The 23,288-nt window shown below is 43.9% G+C and overlaps 1 protein-coding gene across 1 annotated transcript; it reads right to left on the bottom strand.

Moving 5' to 3' along the window:
• Nucleotides 1-390: 390 nt before the first annotated feature.
• On the bottom strand, nucleotides 391-22,142 carry ddr2l (discoidin domain receptor family, member 2, like). The gene is made up of 17 exons (XM_062542822.1): nucleotides 21,968-22,142; nucleotides 14,800-14,904; nucleotides 14,085-14,187; nucleotides 13,467-13,695; nucleotides 10,895-11,042; nucleotides 9,968-10,073; nucleotides 9,435-9,621; nucleotides 8,706-8,955; nucleotides 8,302-8,391; nucleotides 7,832-7,977; nucleotides 7,161-7,368; nucleotides 5,548-5,792; nucleotides 4,851-4,978; nucleotides 4,365-4,562; nucleotides 3,690-3,924; nucleotides 3,288-3,437; nucleotides 391-3,172 (listed from the first exon to the last, which is right to left on the bottom strand). The coding sequence occupies exons 2-17, from the start codon at nucleotides 14,855-14,857 to the stop codon at nucleotides 3,038-3,040; spliced, it is 2,616 nt and encodes an 871-aa protein (XP_062398806.1). The 5' UTR covers nucleotides 14,858-14,904; nucleotides 21,968-22,142; the 3' UTR covers nucleotides 391-3,037.
• Between the last annotated feature and the right edge of the window lie 1,146 nt (nucleotides 22,143-23,288).

Genomic DNA, 23,288 nt, shown 5'->3' on the forward strand with positions numbered 1-23,288 from the left:
TGTTTACTTAGGCTATTGCTTTGGCATTCCCCGTGTTGAATGACTTGGGCTTCATGCAGCATTTTGCTGTTAGGCCTATATTTGTTTTCATGGCTTTTGTGCTGACTTTCTCTAGTTTCAGTATCTGCGGCACATTCAGGCCTACTTTGTTTTATCTCTTTGAAACATTTCCTAAATACAGTGCATATGCTCTGAAAGTAGGCTAAGTGTTTTTTGCTGGATACCCCCGGTACAAAAAGAATTGGGGAAGCAAACTCTGGCTAAACCAATTTGATAATAAATGGGTCTCATGAAATTTGCGTTTACATCTATAGCATCAATACAAAAGTATGGTTGGATGGATGGTTGGATAAGCTATGGTTTCAAAAACACAAATAAATATCCAGCAACTACAGACAAGGTTTAGTTTTTAATATAAGAGACAAGAATGAGAAACACTCAGGGGGGTTACACGATGGTGCAAGAATGTCATCCTTAGATCCCAATATATTACTATACATCTATTCTGACTACACTATGTACATGACAGTCACATACATCCTACAGAGCGCAGAGATAGAACTATAGCTAAAGAAAAAGTAAGGTATGGAGAGACCAGTCACTTTAATCTAAACAAACGCAAGCGTACAGAAACACATTTTTCTCTCATACAGACAAGCACTCAGTTAACAAAGCGCCACACACTGAAAATGATTGCACACTAATGGTCAATAATTTGCATGCACGTATATGCCGATATTCAGACAGGGGATACTTAGAGATGTGCATCTTGAACTACAGAACATTTGTACGTATAGCTAAACTTTACAGAAGGCTGCACGTGGGTTTGTTTTTAGAGCAACCTGTCACTCGGTTATCAGGGATGACACATTCAGTCAAAACAAGTTTCAAAACAAGTGCTGAGACTGCACATACTACTGAAACTACTAGCTGTTATCCACGTGAGAGTAAGGACTGAGGACGCTGCTGGGTCGTTCTCACCCTACACAAGGTCATCGTAACTCAAAAATCCTTTTAACCCCCCCAAACACACACACACACACACACACACACACACACAGACACAGAGACACAGTACAAATACAAAACATTCCCACAGCCACACGGTGTATGCACATTTGTATGCTCACATAATGCACTCCCTAGCCTAACACATCCTTCTCGCTCTCACGTCATCTGCAACAGATGAGGAACAAAACAAAACAAAATAAAAAGGCTATGGAAACAAATCGAGAGAGAGAGAATAAACAAGGCTCTACTCAGTGATAATAGAGAAGACCACAGGCTCACTTCAGCAAATGCAACTGGGAGACTTTGAGTTTAGAGGTCAACCTGGCCCTGAGGGTTGCCGATTGGAATGCAATGCCAGGCACCAAACAGAAACGCACGCACACAAAAATTCCCTGACCCTTCTCTGCCACTCAGCCTGGATCCCAGCGCTATAAGGAATGCTTCATTCACCATTCCAGATTGTGACACGTCCCAGCAGCCCTAACAACAATGTCTTTTATACCTTACGACAGCAAATTAGATACAGTAAAAATGAACTATAAAAATGATCATATTATGATAAAGATCACACAGACATAACAAAACAACAATAGATGGAGGAAAAAAAAACGCAGCCTCACATGTTTCTATAAATGTGAAATTGCTTTGAAACAATGCTCACATGCACATCCAATTTGGGATATTAAGGCTTAACATGAAACACGAGCACAAATTCATTAGCTTTTATAGTTAGAAAGGGCATACAAGCATACAGGGGAATACGTATGTAAAGTAATATGTGCTTCGAATTGTTCAAACTCCCCCAGACCATGTGCCTTTTTAAGAGGTCCAGCAAAAACCAGGACCTCTCGAAATATCTGAACTACAATATGGACCATATGAAAATAATACATGCACCAACGCATGCTCTGATAAGTCTACTGCAGCAGCGTACCCACTTGAGGGCGCTGAGCCTCACTGAGGATTCATAGTGTCTTTCACAGACCAGACTAACTGAAGCACAATGCACACAATGAGAGTGCTGGTGGCAACAGCACGGGCCTATCTATCGGTACACCAACAGATGGTGCAAAGACCCATTCGACCGTTGGTCTTCTGCTATGCACGACGTAACAAGCGCGAACAAGGATTAAGTGTGATGTGTGGAGCACTGATGGAACTAAGATGGCCGAGACAATTCCACCTCTTCATGTTTGGGTTAGGAGGGAGGTGGGGTTCATACAGCCCATAATGCAGCCCATTCCAATTAGGGGGGGGGGGGGGTGAGGGGGGGGGAGACACAGTGCATTCTATTGCACATCAGTCCATTGTGGCTCTACAACCCTATACTCCGTTAGGGCTTTCACTCTACAATGACAGTAGTTCTGCTGGAGCTAGGAGCACAGACTGCCAGTCTAGCCTCATCCAAATTAACCTGCATAACATTCATATTCAGAGAATTAAAACAAAACAAACAAACAAAAAAAACACACACATACTATAAAACATATAAAGATTACTAAGTCATACTCCAGTGTGGGGGTAGGTAAGGAACATGGGCAAAAGGAAAGAAACAAAATCACAGCAGTGCTTTACATTTGATAACCACAGGCCCTCCAGTTGTTGGTTCTCTGTTCCATCTAGCGTTCAGTCTTTTCTTTTTCCCCTTCTCCATTCCTTTCCTCCCCTCTCCTTTGGTATCAACCGAAACGATTCAGTTGTAACACTTGGATGTGAAAAGGTACAATTTATAGGAAACATATTACAGAGACAGACAAAATGAACATTACTCAAGTGTCCTTGGATTTAAGCATCAACAACGCAACGCAGTTACCACAGCGAGTTGACGTCAAGTTCGTTTTTTTGTTTTGTTCCTTTTGTTGTTTGGAAAACGTTGGACGTCACTCGGGTCAACACACCCATCCCACACATGTCCTCTTGCGCTGCTGAAGCTACATCATTGCTGGACCGTCTCCTGTTCCTCCTCCTCGCCCTTCGGGAGTCCAGAGGATCCTTCACCGGAGACGGTGGGTTCTGGCGAAGGGGGTCACGGGTTAGCGTGTGGCCGCAAGGCTTGATAGATGCAGTTGAAGGACGGCCGGTCGCCGATGTCTCGGCTCCAGCAACGCATCATCAACTCAAACAGAGAGGCAGGACAGAGCGGCGGGGCAGAGAGAAATATCTGGGGGAGGAAATAATGACAAAACAATTACAAAAACAAAACAAAAACATCTTAAAACTGTCAGATTAACGGAATTATTTCACGAGTGGAAGTTGTGGTTGTGGTCTGTGTGTACCTGTCTCCCCTGGTTCCTGAAGAACTCCCCAGTGTTTTCGATGACCTGTTCATCAGACAGAAGGCTGTACGGCTGCTCCTTGCACAAGGTGAAAATCTCCCAGAGCGTGACACCGAACGCCCACACATCACTGGCAGTGGTGAACTTCCCCTGGGGGTGGCGGACAACAGAAAAACGCTAAAACCCGCGGCAGACACATTCACACACACATGCATATGCTACACAGAGACATGCAGACAGGCAGCTAAGAAGCAAGTGCAATACATCCACAGATGCATGTTTCCTCACTTGTTCGCCAAACTCACAGGCAAAGCGCAAACAACTTTACCATCAGTAAAACACAAATACGCCCACAAATAAACACACAAAAACACAGACACACACTCCTAGATCTTCACTCACCAGTAGAATACTTTCCCAAGCCATCCAGCGGATAGGCAGGACAGCCCGTCCCTGGATGCGGTAGTAGTCACTGCTGTAGAGATTGCGGCTCATGCCGAAGTCGGCGATTTTGATGGTGAGCCGGCGGTCCAGGAGACAGTTGCGCGTAGCAAGGTCCCGATGCACAAAGTTGAGAGAGGCCAGATACTTCATGCCAGAGGCAATCTGCACTGACATGTGCAAGAGGTCCGACGTGCTGTGGGGCACAGAAACGCAAGGAAGATAAAATGAACATTCTGCACTACAATCACTAAGACGTCTGTTTGAAGTTTGTTTGGTTCTGCAAAGGGCTTTTCTATTAAAAAATCTTTTTGCCAAACTTGAAAGTTGACTTTCAAGTTGTCACTGCCCACTGCAATACATCGACGCCAAGAGAGTTCATCTTAAATGGAAAGCCCTTTTGTACAACTCCGATTGCTTTTAAGTGTGTGTATAAATGGCCTGTCTTAAATCAACCCTCTTATCTATGGCATTAAACCAAAGAAATCCAAATGCGCTTAATACCTCAATTACGTGTATTTATCAGTATGTCATTTCACCCCTGGATTGTAGATTATGTCTACTTTGTAGATTACGTTGTTATTATTTTGGATCATTAATTCCAAAAAGTCATGGCCCGGGGTGTGCGGAACGTACCTGACGGAGGGTATGTTGTTGGCGTGGGTGAGCGTGCTCTCCATCTCCCTCTGGCAGAGGAACATGTTGAGGTCGCCGTTCTCCATGTACTCGGTGACCATGCAGAGCGGGTCCGAGCTCACACACACACACAGCAGCTGGATGATGTTTGGGTCGTTGAGTCGGGACATGATCTTAATCTCCTTCAGGAAGTCGTTCCTGCCAACACCACGAGAGGATGACGAAACGGTTAGTGAGCTAATCAGTGGTCACGATCTCAGTGCAAATACAGCATGATAAATACAGTGGAAGTAAATGTCTCACCAAGGAATGGTCCATTAATTTATTGTGTAAACCAGCTATTTAAATACTGTTAACAGGCACTGGATGCATTCTAACACTGATTTTTACCAGTAGGTGTAAATATGACACGCTAAAACAAAACAAGGTCACATATTATAAAAATTTGCTTTAACAACGCCGAAGAACCCTGACAGGCTGACAGACCTGGCAGTACTAGTGGCGTCCGGTCTCAGCTGCTTGACGGCCACCAACACTGGCCTGTCGTCCATCTCTGGCAGGGGGGCACCCTCTCCCAAAAACTCCAACAGCCCCTCCGCTTCACACAGGTGGACCTGAGGACACAGAGCGACAAGGCGTTTATCCCAATCCCACTGACCCCAGGTCAGACAGGGCCAAATGATGTGAGGCTCATTAAAGCAGGCATTCATCAAAGTGATGAACGACTTTAGGAGAACAGAAAAGACGGGGGGGGGGGGGGGGGGGGGAGTGCAGAGCAATATCCTGCTGGTACATATTCCCGAGCAAGGTCTCATTACTGTGTGTTTGTGAAACCTCTTGAGTTCGTCATTACATAAACGTCTCTGGCTGAGCCAGCTGTAAGAGGAGTTATGGGCTCCGAGTGACGACAAAGAGGTTCAGATTTAATATTCATTTTATTAGATACATTCTTGCATCAACTTGATATCTGTTTATATGAGGTATTGTTAACGTGAATGGGCAGGTCAAGAAAAGTGCACGAGTGGGAGAGGAAACACACCACCGTCACCACTGGACAAGTCAGTGGGGCGATTTCATCTGAGAAAATAGTCAATTATGTGTGTGTGTGTAAGTGTGTGTGTGTGTGTATGTGTGTGTGTGTGTGTGTGTGTGAGACTGTGTGGGGGTGGCGTTCTGTCCTCACCTCCCCAAACTGTCCCTCTCCCAGCTTCTCGCGGAAGATAAGTTGCTCCCGTGGGAACTCGGCCACGGAGATGTCCTTGCGCGTGAGCGAGTCGACGGTCAGGGCCGGGACGGCGTACATGTTGCTGCCGGTCACCCCCTGCAGGCTGACGATGTCGGTCTCGGCGTAGTGCGGCACGCTGCTCTGGAAGCACTGGTGAGGAGTGCACTGGGTCACGTCGGGCTCCGCGTAGCCGCCCCCAAAGCCTGCAGGAGGAGAGGGAGAGAGGGAGAGAGAGAGAGAGAGAGAGAGGGAGAGAGAGGGCGAGAGAGAGGGATTGAGAGAGAGAGGTGGAGAGGAAGAGAGAGAGGGAGAGAGAGAGAAACGGCAGTAGAGTAAAAAAGAACAAATCGAGAGACAGTGAGAGATTATACAATACGATACAATATAACATACGATAAAAGTAACGAGCATTATTTCTCCCATTTAATAACCACGATAGCTTAACCAAGAAGAGCTAACTGTAAAGGATGATTTAACGCACTAAAGAAGAAAAGACATAGAAGTATAGCAGTAGGGTCTTACCATGAGACAGGGAATGTGTCATGCACTGAAGTTTCAGGAAGAGGTCAGAAACAGCATTACAAGCTAGAGGGCAAGAGGGACTGGGCAGAGGGCATTTGGCAGGGTAAGGGATGGAGAGAGAGAGAGAAAAGAGAGGGAGAGAGAAAAGAGGGAGGGAGAGAGAAACTCAAGCTTTTTGTCAGCATGCACTGCATTCTTGCATGTCCTCTGAAACATTCTTGAGGGATTATCAATTCAATAAGTAAAGAACAGGCAGAATGCAGGGACAAATCTGGCACACTGTCCAGAAGTGTCTGCGGAGAAATAAAAAATATGCAGACAGGAAAGTGGCATCCATTCCAGACAAAGAATCCCATGCAGGCTCAAACATACTGTAAGACAACTGAGCTGGTTGTTTTGCTGACTTCGGTGCTATAATGGATCTCCAGACTGGTGCACTGTACTGTATATAGCCAATGTAGTATAACATGGTCACTACATTCAGACTCTATACAGTACATGTGAAATATGCAGTGTAATACAAGGCTTGTCGACCACTATGAGGACCACAAAGGGGGCATTTTTACAGTATATCTTGAGACAGACGTCTACCATTCCCACAACCACACCACAGTAAACAGAATGTTGTTATCAAAACATCCCTCTGGGTTTACATGTCTACATTTTTCAATCATCTTGAGAGTGATAAAAAGTCAAAATAAAACAAAACAACTAAAAACAAACTCATAATTTTCTGCCTTCGGCCCTGCAGTGGTAACACTGGCACAAATGCTAGTGAACACCACACATGAAGCAACGAAGCGATTTTTTTTAAACATTCGTTTAAAAAATTCCATTAGAACTACTTCAGCTGACTAAGGACATTCAAATACACAACCTAAAAAGAAGTTATAGGAATAGGAATAGGAAGTTAAAGGTTCTCCAAATCATGATTCTGTGAGAACGAGTCCAACTTTGATGCCCCTCTGTCTAGGGAGGAGCGTTCTGAAAAGCTGAGATGAGCCACTGACTATATTTATCTGCGGAGCGCTTCCCCTTTCCTCACTCACCCGAGGCCTCGGCGCTCTGCGACACCTCGGGCAGCTTGCTCCTCAGTGCCGCCGGATCCTGGTACTGAGGGTCCAGCAGGAAGACCCTCTCGTAGGGGGGGTCGGGCTGGGAGGCGCGCGGGGGCACCGGGGGCGTCTGCAGGATGATGGTGTCACTGCTGGAGGAGAGCCGCACCGTCACTTCCTCCTCCAGGATGCGGCGTGGGGCCTGACGGGATTTAAAAAAAAAAAAAAACAATGACATTCAGAAGGCGTATTTATTGGTGCAAAGCTTTGCTGAACCTAAACAATAAGAGCTTCAGTTTGTTTGATTGTGGCATCATGCTTAAAGGAACACTCCACCGTTTTTTCATATCAAACTACGTTATTCCCTTGGGCTAGCTAAGTGCTATCAAAGTAGTGCTGCGCGTCAGAGCCTTGAAACGGATTGAAACACGAGAGGTATGTATCAACCCGTCTTAGTTAATGGAATAATGTAGTTTGATATGAAAAAACAGTGGAGTGCTCCTTTAACATAGGTTGTTTTTACTAGTGCTGCCATTTCAAACTGGTATCTTGACACTGAAATGTGTCCCTCTAACTGGGTGCCACATGCAGGTTAATGCAAAACTGAATTTTATTTTTTTTAAAAATGCACACATGGTGAACCTGTTATCCTCTCGCACACCCACCTTCTCCAGCACCTTGCACACGTACTGGCACCAGAGGATCAGGAAAATGATCACCACCAGCAGGAGGATGATGGTCACTAAGCAACCGATGAGGATGGAGGTGTTGCTCTCCTCGGGCGCGTCCGTCTTCTGCCACGGGGTCGTCACTATGCAGACACACACAAAGCGGTCGGTCACACAGGAGCAGGACTTCAATAGACCGCTCAAGTTTAGAGTAATTGGATAACCTCAGAGACACGGCAAGCAATTTGAACTGAGTCTAGTGAGAACTTCTATCAGGGTTGTCATTCTGAGATAGGCTGATCCATCACCACCACTTTATTAAACCCATGATACCCAAATGGAGGTCCGCCAAACAGCGGTGATAGCACATTACTATTGTGCTGCCGCTGCCCAAAGGTATTTAGAGTGAAGTCAGCAAAGAAGAGATACTCTGACCTACTGGTGAGTGAATAGGTTTGTTCATTTACCAGGTTTCAGTGTGGTAGGCAAAGAGTTGGGATTCTTGGGCCAAGATGGTGTTGTGACAGTTGTGGTCTGAGGAGGGATCACATCTTTGTCTGAGGAGAGAAAGGACAGATCACTGACACGAACCAAGTCATAGTCATAGTAACGACAGTAGAGGTCCATTCCACATGTCACCAATTCTATGACGGTCTGCCTACATTATCATAGCTATCATTGTTTAATGCTTCTAGTTGAAAAACCTTTTAGAGTTTCCCCACAGAGACCTTATTAACTCAGCCTGAAATTATATGTCTGGAGCTACTTAGATTTACAAAAAAACCTTAGGATTCTCTACTGCCGGGCTTGTCTAAGCATGCATTGAGAGAGCAATTCCTTCTAAAATTGTGTGTGACCTGCGCAACCTTACCAGACAGGAAGGAGATCTCGCTGAACATCATCCACGTGTCGGCAAAGTGGAATCGGCAGCGGATCGCTCTGCCCATGCGCCGGGCCAGGGGCACCGTCACGTAGCGGGCGCTGGGGTTCCGGTCGTCCAGGACGGTGCGGAACTCCTCTGGTTCCGGCTCCCAGTGGGCGGCAATGAGCCGTGACTTGAACCAGCACTCCACCGAGGAGAAGATCTTCACCCCCCGAGAGAACATGTTGTTGCTATGCACCTGCACGGAGGGACAAGGAGATGTCACTTGGACACCGACAGATCACAGATTCACTCAAAATCAGATCAAAACAAAGAAAGTTCAAAAGTGTCTTTTTAAACTAACTTCCTTGGTCGATTATGAAGTTGCCGGTGACATAAACCCATTTTTAATGTTTTTTTTCCCCCTCTGATCATAAGTTATTTGTTAAGAGTGAACTTAGCACATGAGGATCGTCTGCGACATGAATAGTTTAATAAGCAAGCTTTTTATGAGACGTGTTTACTTTCATGTTTTTGCCACAAGATTATGAAAGACATGTTAACCGCAAAGAATGCAGTTACTGTAATAATCCATCATGCCCTACATCACAAGCAGCCACTGCGGTCAAACCATGGAATGACAACAAAAAAAAGTAAACAAAAAACTCTAAAGATCAGTGAAATATAGAAGTGAATATTAGACATAGTAGCTTGAAACGTCCACGGCGTCTTCCTGACCTTCATGGAGGTGAAGTTCCTCTGCCTGTCGAACTCGAACGCCATCTCCACGTATCCAGGACCCAGGCTGTCGTTCTTCCAGCCCACGTAGTCGTAGCCGTTCCACACGCTGTACTGGTGGGTGACCAGGAAGTCGTCTTGCCCGATCACGCCGTCGGTCAGCTGGCCCAGGCCTCCACTCAGTTTTCTGTGAAAAGGAGGATGAATGTCAGTGATGCTTTTGGTGCCTATCATGGTGGCACAGAATTGCATGTAGCAACAGAAGCGGTTTTGGATCGCATGTCAGATCTGTTTGTGGTGTGGTTTGGATAGTCTAATATTGTAATTGTAGCCCAAAGCGAGGGAGAACATTATGGCAGGGTAAACAGCTCAGTCTGCCTGTGTTTATGTGTGTGTGTGTGTGTGCGTGTGTGTGTGCATGTGTGTGTGTGTGTGTGTGTGAGGGTGTGCATGCGTGTGTGTGTGTGTGTGTGTGTGTATGTGTGTGTGTGTGTGTGTGTGCGTGTGTGTGACAGCAGCATGTGGCCACATACCTGCGTTCGAAGACGCCATCGTAAGTGGAGTCATTGAGCGTGGCAACGGGATATCCAGGGGCCATCATCACCTGACCCTCCGGAGCACTGTACGCTGTCAAACCATCTACAGGGAGCACGTTAGGGGCAGAGGGTGACCGAGACATAGAGAGGGGGAGTGTGTGAGATACAAGTAGCAAATGAAAGAGAAGAAAAAAGGAGAGAGAGAGAGAGAGAGAGAGAGAGAATACTAGTTATTGAGTAAGAGAGGGAAACCAAGTGAAAGGGGGTACTAAGTTTGAGGTTCTGGTAGACATCACACTCTCCAGCAGCACAATTTCACTGGCTCCAAAAGGGGATATTTTTGTTTTGTCTACACTGAGTCTAATTACTCCGTGGCCACAGCTCCAACCCAAAGAATTGTGTGACAGTTTGATCATGTCATAACTCATAACAAATCATTCTGCCTGAGTACACAAGGGGACCACTAGAGGGCAGGTCTTATTCATATGCATCACCACCTCCACACCATGGAAGGTGTCCATGGCAACACCAGAAACAAAGAAATCAGAAGCCAAAGAAACACGCAACATATTGACAGACAGGCGGGTTAATGAAAAACCTCTCATTTTTCACAAAAGAAATCTGAACTTTTCATAACAACTCTTTCAGAAGTACGATATTGCATGTACTTATTTGATTCAAACTAATGACTACAGAGCCTTAATCAAAGAAGAAAAAAGTCCTTCTTGAGTGAAAGAATAACAACATATGTGTTACAGTCTCTGATCTCTTGTCTTTCTGATTTTCTCCGCCATGGACATGATGTCATTATTTCAGCAAACACAAGAAAAAATGTTCAACCCCCTTTAAGTAAACATTGCACATAGCTTAGAACCACTCCGACTGATGGAGAAAAGAGAACGTGTTGGTGCGGTCGGCTCTCACCAGTCCAAGGGCATCCGTAAAGCTCCACCCTCATGCACACGGTGGTTGGCGCGGTGGTGACGGGGATGACCCGGATGTAACGCGCGATAATGGGCGGGTGCAGATCTTTAATCACGGACGTGTAGGCGTTGTCGTTGCCGTTGATCACCTAGCGGGAGGAAATTAAGCGAGAGTGACCTCAGCAGCGCACTCATGAGTTGATAATATCGCATCATAAATCTCTAATTGGGGGGAGCTGGACCGACTAATGGAGCGCTACACAAAGGAGCCCAGGAAACAGATGTTCAGCGGGAGGAAGGCAACACGTTTCCAGAACGCTCCGCAGAGAGTTTGGCAGGGCGCAGGTGGACTCTTAATGAAGAGAGCAAGACAGTCCAGCTCGGTTATGTCTATTACTCGAGGGTATTGCAAAAATACACTATCTGGCCTACATGCTTATATTCACATCATGTATGGCACATACAGTACTATACCATGCATTAAACAATGAGTATATTTGACTGTAACTTTGTTCTTCAAAATAATATTCTCATATTATATATCAAGATTATAATCCAGTATCTGATACAAATGTTTCGTATTCATAATAGATACAAATATTGTATCTGTTCAGGTCTGTTCTGAAGTTCTGTGTCAAATGTTTCCAATAGGCTACATGTACATTGGATAGATTTGATCATAGTGAAATGTATTTTACACATACAGTATATATTCTGAAGCTCCTGTTTGTTTGACTATGTAGCTGTTGGGAGAGGGTCACTGGTTGGCTCTACCACTGAGCCGACGCATTTGGAAACGAAAGCCAATGATTTTTTCCACGTTGTGATACCTCACCAGATGACAACTGAGCAAACGAGCGAGGAGTGCTAGGCGCAACACGAGGCGATTTAGACCTGCTCGCTATCTCCCTGACCTCTGCTCTCTCACATATCATCAACTCATCGCCCACAACGGGCATGTTCTTCACCACATATCTGCAGGCTCCGCTTACCCCACTACTTAAAAAAAACAACATTCAGCCCAGCTCGTGTTACAAACTACGGCCTGATCCAGTGTCTCCCTTTCCTATTTCAGTCCCATGAGCGTGCTGTCTTCAACCGGGTCAGGGTGATTCTCATGCATGAAACGTTACTGTCGCCCAAACTAGGGACACTAGGCGGTCACTTACGAGCCGTCAGTCAAAAGCTAACCACTCAGTCGTATTCCTGGATCTGTCAAGCTTTTACTCAGTGAGGTACCAGGTGCTCCTGGTACTGCCTGGTATGAGAGGCTGAAATTAGGTCTCTCATGCAATGTGTCACAGTATCATAGTATAGGAAAGAAGTAACTCACAGTCTAACTTTTCATTGATAAAACAATATATATTATAGTGTATATATATATATAGGTCACATGTGTGCCAGCTTCGCATGCCATAGTCACTAATGCACCTCCATACCATCATAGATGCATTAATTAGAAGTTGGATGGTCCCTCTCTAGGCTGGGTGAACCCTGCCTGACTTGCCGGCCAATTTGGACTTGAAATAAAGCGCAAAGAGTCCCCATACAGTAATTTCCCGTATATAAGCCGCATTGTGTATAAGCCGCAGGACAGTGTTTTATGCAAGTTAAAAGAAACAAAACCATATTAACACCATATTAACTGCCCCCCTGTATTTACCTCATAGCTGAAGAAATTTAGCAAAATCAGTGTATAAGCTGCGGCTAATAGTCGGGAAATTATGGTACTAATGTGCAATTTTAAAAGATTGAGCGTGGTATGGTGATAGCCAGACTAGTCCCTCTCCTTTTTAAGCCCAGAGGATGCGGAGTCCATGATTTCTGAAAAGAATTGCAGATTTTGATGGGTCTAACCACAGGACAGTTTTCAACTTCATCTGGGTACATCTTAAATGCGCTCAGGCCCAGATAAGACAGAGGCATTTCTGGATCATGTCTACGTATGGTTTCTTCTTGGCACAGTAGTTTTAACCCGCACTTGTGAATGATGCGTCAAACTGAATTCATAGACAATAGTTATCAGACTTTTTTCCAATGCAGAGCCATCTGGAGCCATCAATAGTGTTCAGTCCGGCCCTTGCATACAAAGATGTCTCTGGATTCTCTGAACGTTTGAATGATTTTATGTACTATACATGATGGAATCTCCATATTCTTTACAATTTCATGTTAAGGAGCACTACCCCTTTATTGCTTCATCATTTGCCCACATAGTTTGTCACGGGTTAATGAATACTGCCGCATCTTTATACTTATACTGCCTCCCTGGAATGCTCACGTTATACCTACTCAGTGTACCAGTTAAGCTTATTAGTTATGAGATGTTCCTCTTTGCGTTTTCTTTAGCATTACACAACTTTTCCAGACTTTTATTGGCCCTATCCCAACTTTTTTTAAAATGTGTTGCTGGCATCAAATTCAAATTTATCACACACGGACAAGTTTTTGGGAAACAAGCTTGCATTTTGCTTTCAATAAAAATGTCCGAACCGAACGCCAAAAACCTGAAACTTGACAACACTGCAATTCTTCTCAACGGCAGTAAAGGCATAAAGAACCTGTCACCGTACCTTGTCACCAAGGCGGTTTTTCCAGGAAATCCAGTGATGACCGTCCCGGCTGTAGTCTAAGCGGTACAAGCGGGCGAATTCGTTACCAGAGTTGCGGGCATAGCGGCCCTGGGTGCCAACGACTGTGAGGAATGTCAGCTGGCGCAGATCCAGCTGCAAGTACTGAACATCTGTGGGCTCCAGGAGACCGGCCGGGCACCATGCCCCGTCCCCCTCCTCCCTGTTCAACCTGGGAGCAAAGGCAGAGATCGGAGGGGCAGAGGGGTTGACAGAGGTAACAGGACCGAGCAGAAAGATTGAGACAAATGCCAAGAGAGAGAGAGAGAGAGCGAGAGGGAGAGAAAGAGAGAGAAAGAGAGGAAACATACACAAAGACAGGAAGACAAGGCCCCGTGAAGTAGGAGTTGGAATATGGAAAATGCCCAGTGGCATAAAAGATTAGGAGGCAAATAAGAAGTGTCCGGGGAGCCGGAAGAGAGGGTAATTAGCACACTATTGTTGCTAGGGTAACCTATTAAAATATAATTTGACAGCAAAAAAGGTTTGAACAAGAACCTTAGCTTTCCCAAAGATAACAGTCATCCATACTCAGTACTCCCACAGTTAGTCAGACCTTACCTGGCATAATGGGGTCCAGTGGTGTCATACCATTGGCTGGAGGCAGTGATGTCATCATCTTTGATTCGACCATCCTCCATCCCAAGAGGGTATCGGCAATGTGCTGCAACGAGACAACCGCAAACTGATTGTGAGCATGAGGTCAACCAAGTTCTTTGGCAGAATGTAACATCAGTTAACATGCCAATTTGATCAAACAATAACATGTATTAATAAAATAGCTTTAACTTTAGCTTTGGCTTAGTAGCAGTATTGCATGCATATGACAACAAAACACAATAGAATAAAAGTATGAAGATCTCACAGAAAGTTGAGAGAGATTTGGGAGAATATAAGTCTATATGAAATAACAAAGGCAACATAAATGAAAAGGATATTATTTCAATAGTGAATTTTTGCATATAAATCATACAGATCAGTTTTAAATCATTCTAAGAACTAGGGAAGCTTTATAGTTTTGTAACATAATAGTTTATAATTAACAGTAATTCATCATTTAAGTAAGTAAGTAATAATTTCGATGTTCTTAAACCTTTTTTTCCCCATTAAACTGCTTATCTTATTCTTGTTTTTTAACCTGTAGCACTTTGAGATCAATGATGAAAAGTGCATTATAATTACAAATAAAATGCATTATAATTATTAGTATTATTATTGTTATTATTTTGGTAGTAGTACAGGTGCTATGTATGTAGCATCTGTGATTGGTCCTCACCTGGATCTATCTGGGCATTGGCACTGGTTTGTATCACCAGCAGCAGGAAAAACAGCATGGTGAGCCTTGGATGTCTGCGAGCAGACTTGGACAGAGACTACATCTCTGGAGAGAGAAAAGGGAAAAACGATCTTCAAAAACACTGAAATTGATGTAGTGAGCACAGCTAATCTGACATTTTATAACATTTGGAATGGCAGGTGATCAGAGTGCACTTTTCACCTGAAGCAAAAAAAGAATAATTTCTGTAAGAGTGAAGGAGTGGAGCCTGAATTCAGTTGGAGATGACTGCGTGACCCCTATTACTATCATATGAAAATAAACCTGAGAGGGCTTCGAGAACGTTCCAGAATAAATCATATCCACATATCCCTCAGCTAGGCTCACATTCATTGCCTACTGTGAGGAGTTCAATAACTTCACCATCACATGACAACAGCCTAAAGCAACTTGTGCAAATACACACAAAGCATTGATGGTGCGGTGCAAGACACAAAGCACAGAATCTTAACAAGTATCTCTCTGGTCTTTGCTAAACTTTTTCCCCCTCTCTTCTCCTCTTGGTTCATCGACTTCTTTGCTCTGTAATCTCTCTTTCGTTGTTTCACCCTTCCCCCCACAAACTCTCTCATCAACCCCCCCCCCCCCCCACACACACACACACACACACACACTCCTCCTCCAGTCGCTGACGCTCATCTTTCTCCTGCCTGCTTGCACTCGCTGCTCTCTCTCTCTCCCTTTCTCTACCCACTTTTATTTTCACCTATTTTCTTTTTTGTTTCTTTCTATCATGTTACCCCTTCTCTCCCTCTCTCCTACCCTCATTCTCTCCCCCCCCCCCCCCTACCCTCACTCTTTCTTTCCCTCTCCCTCTCTCTCTTTCCCTGCGTCTCTGGTTTTCATTGCTCTTACTCCTTACAACTCCCCTGGGGATGCCGCTGGGGCTGTAGGCCTGGGCCGAGCACAACTCCGCTAAAGAATACTCTGACAGAGCGCTGTGGGCGCCTGAAGTAAAAGCTGTGGGTACATAGAAGGTCAGGTACAGAGCAGCATGTGCTAATGAAATATACACCCCGAGACTGATTGTTAAAACAAAAAAAATTGGTGCATATTTAGCGAAAAGACTAGGTTTGACTCGAAGGATGACATGACTCCTGAAAGTATGTGTGTGCAGAGTATGGTGAAGTGTTTTAGCACTGTTATCGCCAGGTTATTTGAGGTCCTTTAAGTCCATAAAATTGGGAGCTGTCATTGGATTTAATGCACATCCCAAAGACAGTCTATGTTTGGTTAGAGCTTTAAAAACATGTTGTTTTTAGAGTGTATTCCCCCAAGGTCATTGTCATCTTGGAGCACGGCGCATACAAGAGTTACACCCTGTTCCTGACTGTGCTTGGAGAAGAGTGTCATTCTCAATGCCCCCGTAATGAATGAGCAGTTTACAAATCCAGGCTAATGTCCCATTACTTCACAGTCATTACACAACCCACAGAGGAATGCGGTCCAAAATTCTCTCTCTCTTTCTCTCTTTCTCTCTCTCTCTCTCTCTCTCTCTCTCTCCTTGTTTTCTCCCTTCATTCCCCAGCCCATCTCCTTGCATTCCACTGGTTCTGATGAGTGTTTTTCTCTCTCTCTCTCTCTCTCTCTCTCTCTCGCTCTTCTTTCTCGAGAGCAGCAGTGGTGTGCTCATTCCATCCCACATGTCACGTGTCAGGCGCCCTGACCCTGCCTTTGACTTCTTCAGCTCACCGGGCACCACAGATAACCTACTGCCTCAGGGGGGCCAGAAGCCAATGCGTTTTCCTAAAGGAACGCAGGAGGGACAGAGTGAGAGTTGACAGGAGGGGAGGGAAGGGAAGAGGTGTGTGTGGGGGGGGGCAGAGGGGGCTTACAGAGGGCGGGGGTGACAAGGTGGTGTGGGGGGGGGGGCGATAAGTAACAGCACAGGGAGAGTCGCAGCTGGTTTATGTAATTTTTGGGCACAAGCCGAGGCCTGTTCGGCAATCGGATTCCTGCGTCGTTGCTCATCTTTCAGAGGGGCCTTGTGCGACCAGCGAGGAAACAGAGCAGCAAAACAAACGCAAACAACCAAAGGGTGTCTGCTCAAAACACGAGATGGAGAGGGCGCACGCTTTTCCAAAACAACTCTCACCAAACTCAAACTCATAAACACACATACCTTCATCTTTAGGCAATGACCCCCCCCCCCCCCAACAAACACACACACACACACACACACACAGCCTCCACCCACACAACACTTTTAGAAGGTCGACTCAAAAAAAAAGAAGAGAAGAGAGAGGGAGAAAAAAAAGGAAAGAGAAAAAAAAATGCAGATTCCAAACAGAGGACGTATTGCAGCTTGCATTGCAGGACGCAGCTTGCCCAAGGTAAGTAAATCAGAGCGCCCAGCGAGAACAAAGCCCAAGCACGCTCCCTGCCCTGGACTCCCTCCTCTTGGCCCGCTTTCGCTGGGAGCAACGGCACCAAGCGCCGGAGCTAGCGCTAGCTGGCCTTAATCTACTTATTATGCAACATGATAAACAATGTGCAACACATGGTCCTCCAGGGAGGCCTGGCAAGAGCCCAAAATCACTACAGCGGGGGCTTGGAGACTACAGTACAATTACATGCATTCACATGGCCAGCGCTCTTACAGTGGATCTTGGAGGGGGGAGGGGGGGGAAGAATCAAACAGCAGATTGGATTGTAGATCACATGGCAACAGCACTTCCTTGACAACAACAAACACATGACGATGGTGCCAAACAAATGTCCTTCATATCTTTAATTCACAAAGTAATGACAGTGAAAACACACTAAAGAAAAGAACACGGAAAGCACCATCTTCCTCTAGCCTCCTGCGTGCGCCCTTTAGGAGTTTGCGTAGCCTGCCAAGACATTTCAGATAACTCAAAAACCAAATGTGCATTTGGGAAGCCAGTACTTATGTCATTTCCACCTATGCTGACCAGAGGTAGAGACAGCTCTGTAACTGAGACCCCCACTGACATGATGCATGTGTGACTGAAAAATGAAACATCTGACTAGAAGCCCCACAGGAGGGCCCTGGTACTGCTCAAAGTGTGACCTCTTGCCCCATCTTTTGACAGATGCACAGTCACACACACACACACACACACACACTGTCAACAACAACAACAAACAGACAAAAACAAAAACAATTTCAACTAACCACAGTCAAGTTTGTCAAATTGAAGCCTACCGTAAGTCATTTACTGTACTGCAAATTTTTGTTCATCATAGGTTATGGATAGGCATCCTTAGTACTCCGTACATTTTATATAACCAGCACAGGGGGGTATTCCAAGAATGTGGTTTAGTGACAAACCTAGGTAAGTTAACTCAGAGTAAGTGGTAGTAAACCTCCTAATAGAATAGCTGTATGGCTTCATTCGCCTAACAAAACAATAATAGGGATCTTGTTGTAGGAGGTTTACAACTTACTGAGTTGACTAGCCCAGGTTTATCACTAAAGCACATACTTGGAATAGCCCCCAGTACAACCACCAGCAAAAATAACACTGAACATGTAATTCTGAAATACTGAACACAGCAATGGTTTAGTCAACAGTATTACTCTGAGTGCATTGCACAACAGATAGGGTTGTAGTCAGTAGGTACTACAGGCAAAGCTGTAGTAGTGCTGTCGGTTCAGCACAGCTTCAAATAGGCCTTGCTTGCTGGTTTGTCTACAGATGCATCGATCAACAAAAGGGGCAGGAATCAGAGTAACTTGTGATACTGTTTCAATTCTTTGTCCATGATAATGAACCTATCACAATACAATGATTCTGTTCACTAGAAAATGGTCTGCAATACATCTTAATATGTGCATAACTGAACAAGAAAAAATACTCCTATAAGTCATTCTGTAATTTTCTCCCTACACGTTTCTTCTTAGATCTTAGACTTAGACCACTATCACAAGAAATCCTGAAGTAGGTAGACTCACTTTGTGAAGTCTGGTCACTTACAATTCAAAAACCTTTCCAACAGCATGGTGACGGGCGTAGACATAGCTTAACTTGGATATCATTAGTTCAGCCTAACCAATCACATTGATCAGGGATTCATAATGTTACTTCCTACTTTGTCTGAACTTTACAAACTGACATTTTGGTCAAGTCTGACGTCACAGGCCCAAGAGATTTTTCATTCAAAAATGTTTGCTAGCATAGTCAGACGGTTTTCACAGTCTGTGAAATTTTTCACCATTACCTTCGTTTTAGAGAGGGTTAAAAAAACAAAACAAAAAACTCTCTAATTTTAACGGAATATTAGTGTAGCTCTGAAACCAGCCAGATGACATAATGAGTGGTGGTGGACATTACTTGAGTACATCTACTCAATTACTGCACTTAACTCGCTTTTTCATGTATCTGTACTTTACTTGAGTATTTCAATTTTGTTAAACTTTTTTTCTTTTATTCCAGTACATTTCTAGGCCAAATATGTTACTTTTTACTCCACTACATTTTTTGACAGTTGAAGTACACCTGATGTTCCTTTTGGGGAAAAGAACGTCCAAATGCATGTGTACTTACAGTACATGTAAGTAGGTTACTTTGAAGTATCTAGACAAGATATCACATTGTTTTTAGTTCTTTCTACATACAAAAATGCTCAGTTGATTTTGTCCTTGATTGAAAGAAAGGCTCAATGAATAGGCTGTATTGAATCATTTCAACAATAGTAAATGCAACTGTATTAATCATAATACATTTCAGGACTTTTACTCTCGATACTTAAGTACATAGGCAAGAACTTTTGTAATCCCACTCAAGTGAAAATGTAAACTGGAGTAACATTTAACCATGTGTATCTCTACTCACACTCAAATACAGGATTTGTGTACTTCGTCCACCACCGGATATAATCAAAGGTAACGTTACATTACCTCCAGGCCTCCTACTCTGAATAGCGGAAAACATTTTTTCTTTTACTGTCCATGGGAATAAAACGAGCGGCTCTGGGACCAGTTGGACCTGAAGAAAGAGTTTTCGGCACATCACTGCATCACGACTTACAGTAACAACTAATTTAGATAAAAAGCATTACCAGTCAGGAAACAATGTATGTGGGCCTATCTTTGTTTATAATTGTTGTTATTTATGTTGTTTATAATTATTTGTGTTTGCACTTTGCAGGTGTTGCTACTGCCGTTTACCACAGCCACTTTCAATTTTGAAACTATGTCCTCTCCCGACTGATGGAAACGTTGGTGAATTAAAGTGTTCCAGACTAGAGTCTCCCTGACGAAGATGTAGGTGGGCGTGGCAAGGTTATGTCAAATGGACAACGACAAGGCAAACATTTTCACAACAGACCAAAAATGACAAGTTAACATTTCAGAATTGACATAAAGCAGTCTGCAATTTAGAGGTGCGCTTCCCAAAAGCATAGTTGCTAACCTGTTAGCAACTTAGTTGGTTGGGAATGGGAAATTGATTTTGGGAAACGCGCCCCAGTTTAGCAATAGCCCGTCGTCACCCATCCCATCCCTTCTATGTTTTGCACTTCTGCAGTTTAGCTGGAATTGTTTAGGGCTTAGTTTGAGCCACTATGTTTCTCATTTTCAAAAGCAAGCATGTGTACAAACACTGCAGTGTTTTAGCACAACACCTGAACTTGATGAACAGCTAGAGAATGAGTTGGAAAGAGTACGGAATTAGGATCCTTGAATCCTTGCCTTGTGAGATATCATTTGTAAGTAAAAAGATCCCAGGGGCTCATTGACAGCGTTGTTTAGATGATTTGTCATTTGATTTCATCAGTACAGCAATGACAACAGAACTGTTGGTTTACTCAGAGAAAGCCTAATTACTATAAAATGACTAAACCCAGAGGAAAGACCAAGAATAACATCCTGTCTGACACACCTCTCTATTTGCCATGGCTGCCCTGACTGCTACCACAGCCATATTACAGTAGTATAGTAGGTGTTAGTATTTTAACTGGTATGGAATGGCCAGTTCTCCAGTATTTTGTTACCTTTTAAGTACAACTTTCATATTTCTAGCAGTCTGTTGTCTCCACAGGTCATGGACGTTATTGGGTTATGCCATATTGCTAAAGTGGATCACCAACATTACACCCAGTGTGTTTTAATTGTAAAGGCATAACACGTTTGAAACAATACAAAACATTGAACTTATTGGTAAATGTGTGTGTGTGTGTGTGTGTGTGTGTGTGTGTGTGTGTGACCACAAATGTACACATTGACACCTCACACTCTAAATTTTGTACAGCTGATAAGGCTCAAATATAAATATGACATAGGCCTACGATTGTGCTTGTCGTGTTCATAAAGTGTCTCTGCTGACGCATAACAATTAAGCATGGTCATACCTGTCCGTGTTTCTTTGATATTACAGTATGAATACGTAAAACATCTTTAAGATCGAATATGTCTCGGTTCGGGTTAAGGCAGACCCCATGATGGACCGTCGGCGAGGAGGCCTTGGGTTGGTAGCCTACAAGTGGAGGAGCGTGCGCTCCGCTAGAGATGCGCGCGCATGGCTAGGGTAACGGGGACACTGGGGAAAGTTCAGCTAAAGTATGGAGAAAACCTAATGAGAATCGTTAGGCGTTATGGCCTTGCTTGCCTGTGTCCAGATGGGCATGGACATGTTTCAAAGACTAACAATAAATACCCATGTGACACCGTTGTCCCGTTAAATTATCGCTAACGTCACTCGCCAAATCCGACCACTGCAATGCCAAAAAAACAAAGATGTGGCTATCACTTGGGTACAATGAAGCTCGTGATTCGTAACGGTACTTTTCAACTACCCAACACAACACACTACGAGAGTCATAAAGACAATGAAAATAGCAGAGAGGGCTGAAACAGATTCATCTAAAAGTAGCATATTTCGATTAACCAGAGACTCTCTTTTCCGTAAAACTATAAACTCACTCGTCAGTTTAGCTATTTCGTACTTGCAAAGTTGTTTAAACGATGCACAGTGTACATTCAACAGCTGTTCAGGCAATGTGACTTTATTACAAACACGCGCTGTCCATAATGCTCTTTGTTTCGGTATTCCAACTGTAACAAAGAGGCCAACATCAACAGCAGAGGAACAACTTTTGTCTGTTCAAACTCGTCCTGTGGCCTGCAGTCAATATGATCGATTACCTGATTTTGGGATCTTGACGGGATTCCGACAGTGGTTTATCTTTGTCGAAGCTGCATCAAGGTACAAAACCCAGTTAAAAACTTCGGAAAATATTCAAGTAAAGTGATCTTCCTCGTTGTTTTACAATACATCGGGAGATGTGCACACTCAAGGAAAAAAAAAAGTTTCAATGTGATTTTTACATCACATCCCGCTTCCGGCCACTAGAGAAGGGGGTGCAATACAATCTCTCGAGTACAGCTTGAATAGCTCACTAACTATGAAACAAGACTCCCTCGGCTGGCAGGGACGTTGAATGCAGGGAAATGCAGTGAAAACATTTTTGGCATCCCAGACAGCACTTCTTTCTCATACGCAATAGCTCCCTCTCTCTCTCAAACACACATACATAGGCTACATGCACACGGATCCACACCCACACACTCTCTCTCACACGCGCGCGCGCGCCTAGCATGTAGTGCAGCCTAGATGTTTGTTTGAATAACATATAGGCCTAAAGAAGGTTAGAAAGACAAAATCCAGAGCTCGATTAATCTTTTCACATGTGCGTGCCTTGGCTACCTGCTACTAATTGTCAGCTTTTTGAAGTGACCATCAGCTCAGCTCAGGTGTATATATAGCCTATTTTTTTTTTCCAGTTTTATAATGATGTTGTTCATTCATTCTTGGTGATAATATCTGGAATTTTGTCATTTAAATTTAAAAAATGTTTCTTCTCTTTATCATTAGGCTACAGATCATTCTATGACAGTATTATAACCACATAACTATCCATAGGCTATAGTAAGTCAGAGTTTTAAAGGCATCGCTGTCAATTGAAATTTTATTGGGATTTCAAAAGACCGGTCTGAAATCTTGCTGTGCTAATAGCCTCATATCTAACTTTTACCAGCCATATCAAAGCTATCACCGAGACAGCCTTCATATAATCTATGAATATATCCAGAATCAAAGGCTTGGTGTCCCAAGAAGACCAAGAGATTCTCTTATCATTTACGCTCTCAATTTTTACACAGGTTTCCAGATCCTGACAGACTATTGCAGTAACGAAGTGATGCTACTAAGCCGGGATGGGCCCAGAATATGTGTCATGTTCAAAGAATATAAACCAAGTAGGTCTCCATGGTATTCATGGGCTCAGGCTGACTATGCAGTGTCCAAAACATGGTGAAGTTCCATATAGTTTTTATGCTGCATAACTCTATTTTTAAATCAATTTTCGAATGTTTTAAGTCATTTTACAGTATGTGCTTTCGATTTACATACAATAATTGCTCTAGCATGTTGCAGTTTTTTTAATTAATTTTTCTATGTATATGT

Source organism: Sardina pilchardus, chromosome 8 (genome assembly GCF_963854185.1).
Source record: "Sardina pilchardus chromosome 8, fSarPil1.1, whole genome shotgun sequence".
NCBI classification, from domain to species: Eukaryota; Metazoa; Chordata; class Actinopteri; order Clupeiformes; family Clupeidae; genus Sardina; species Sardina pilchardus.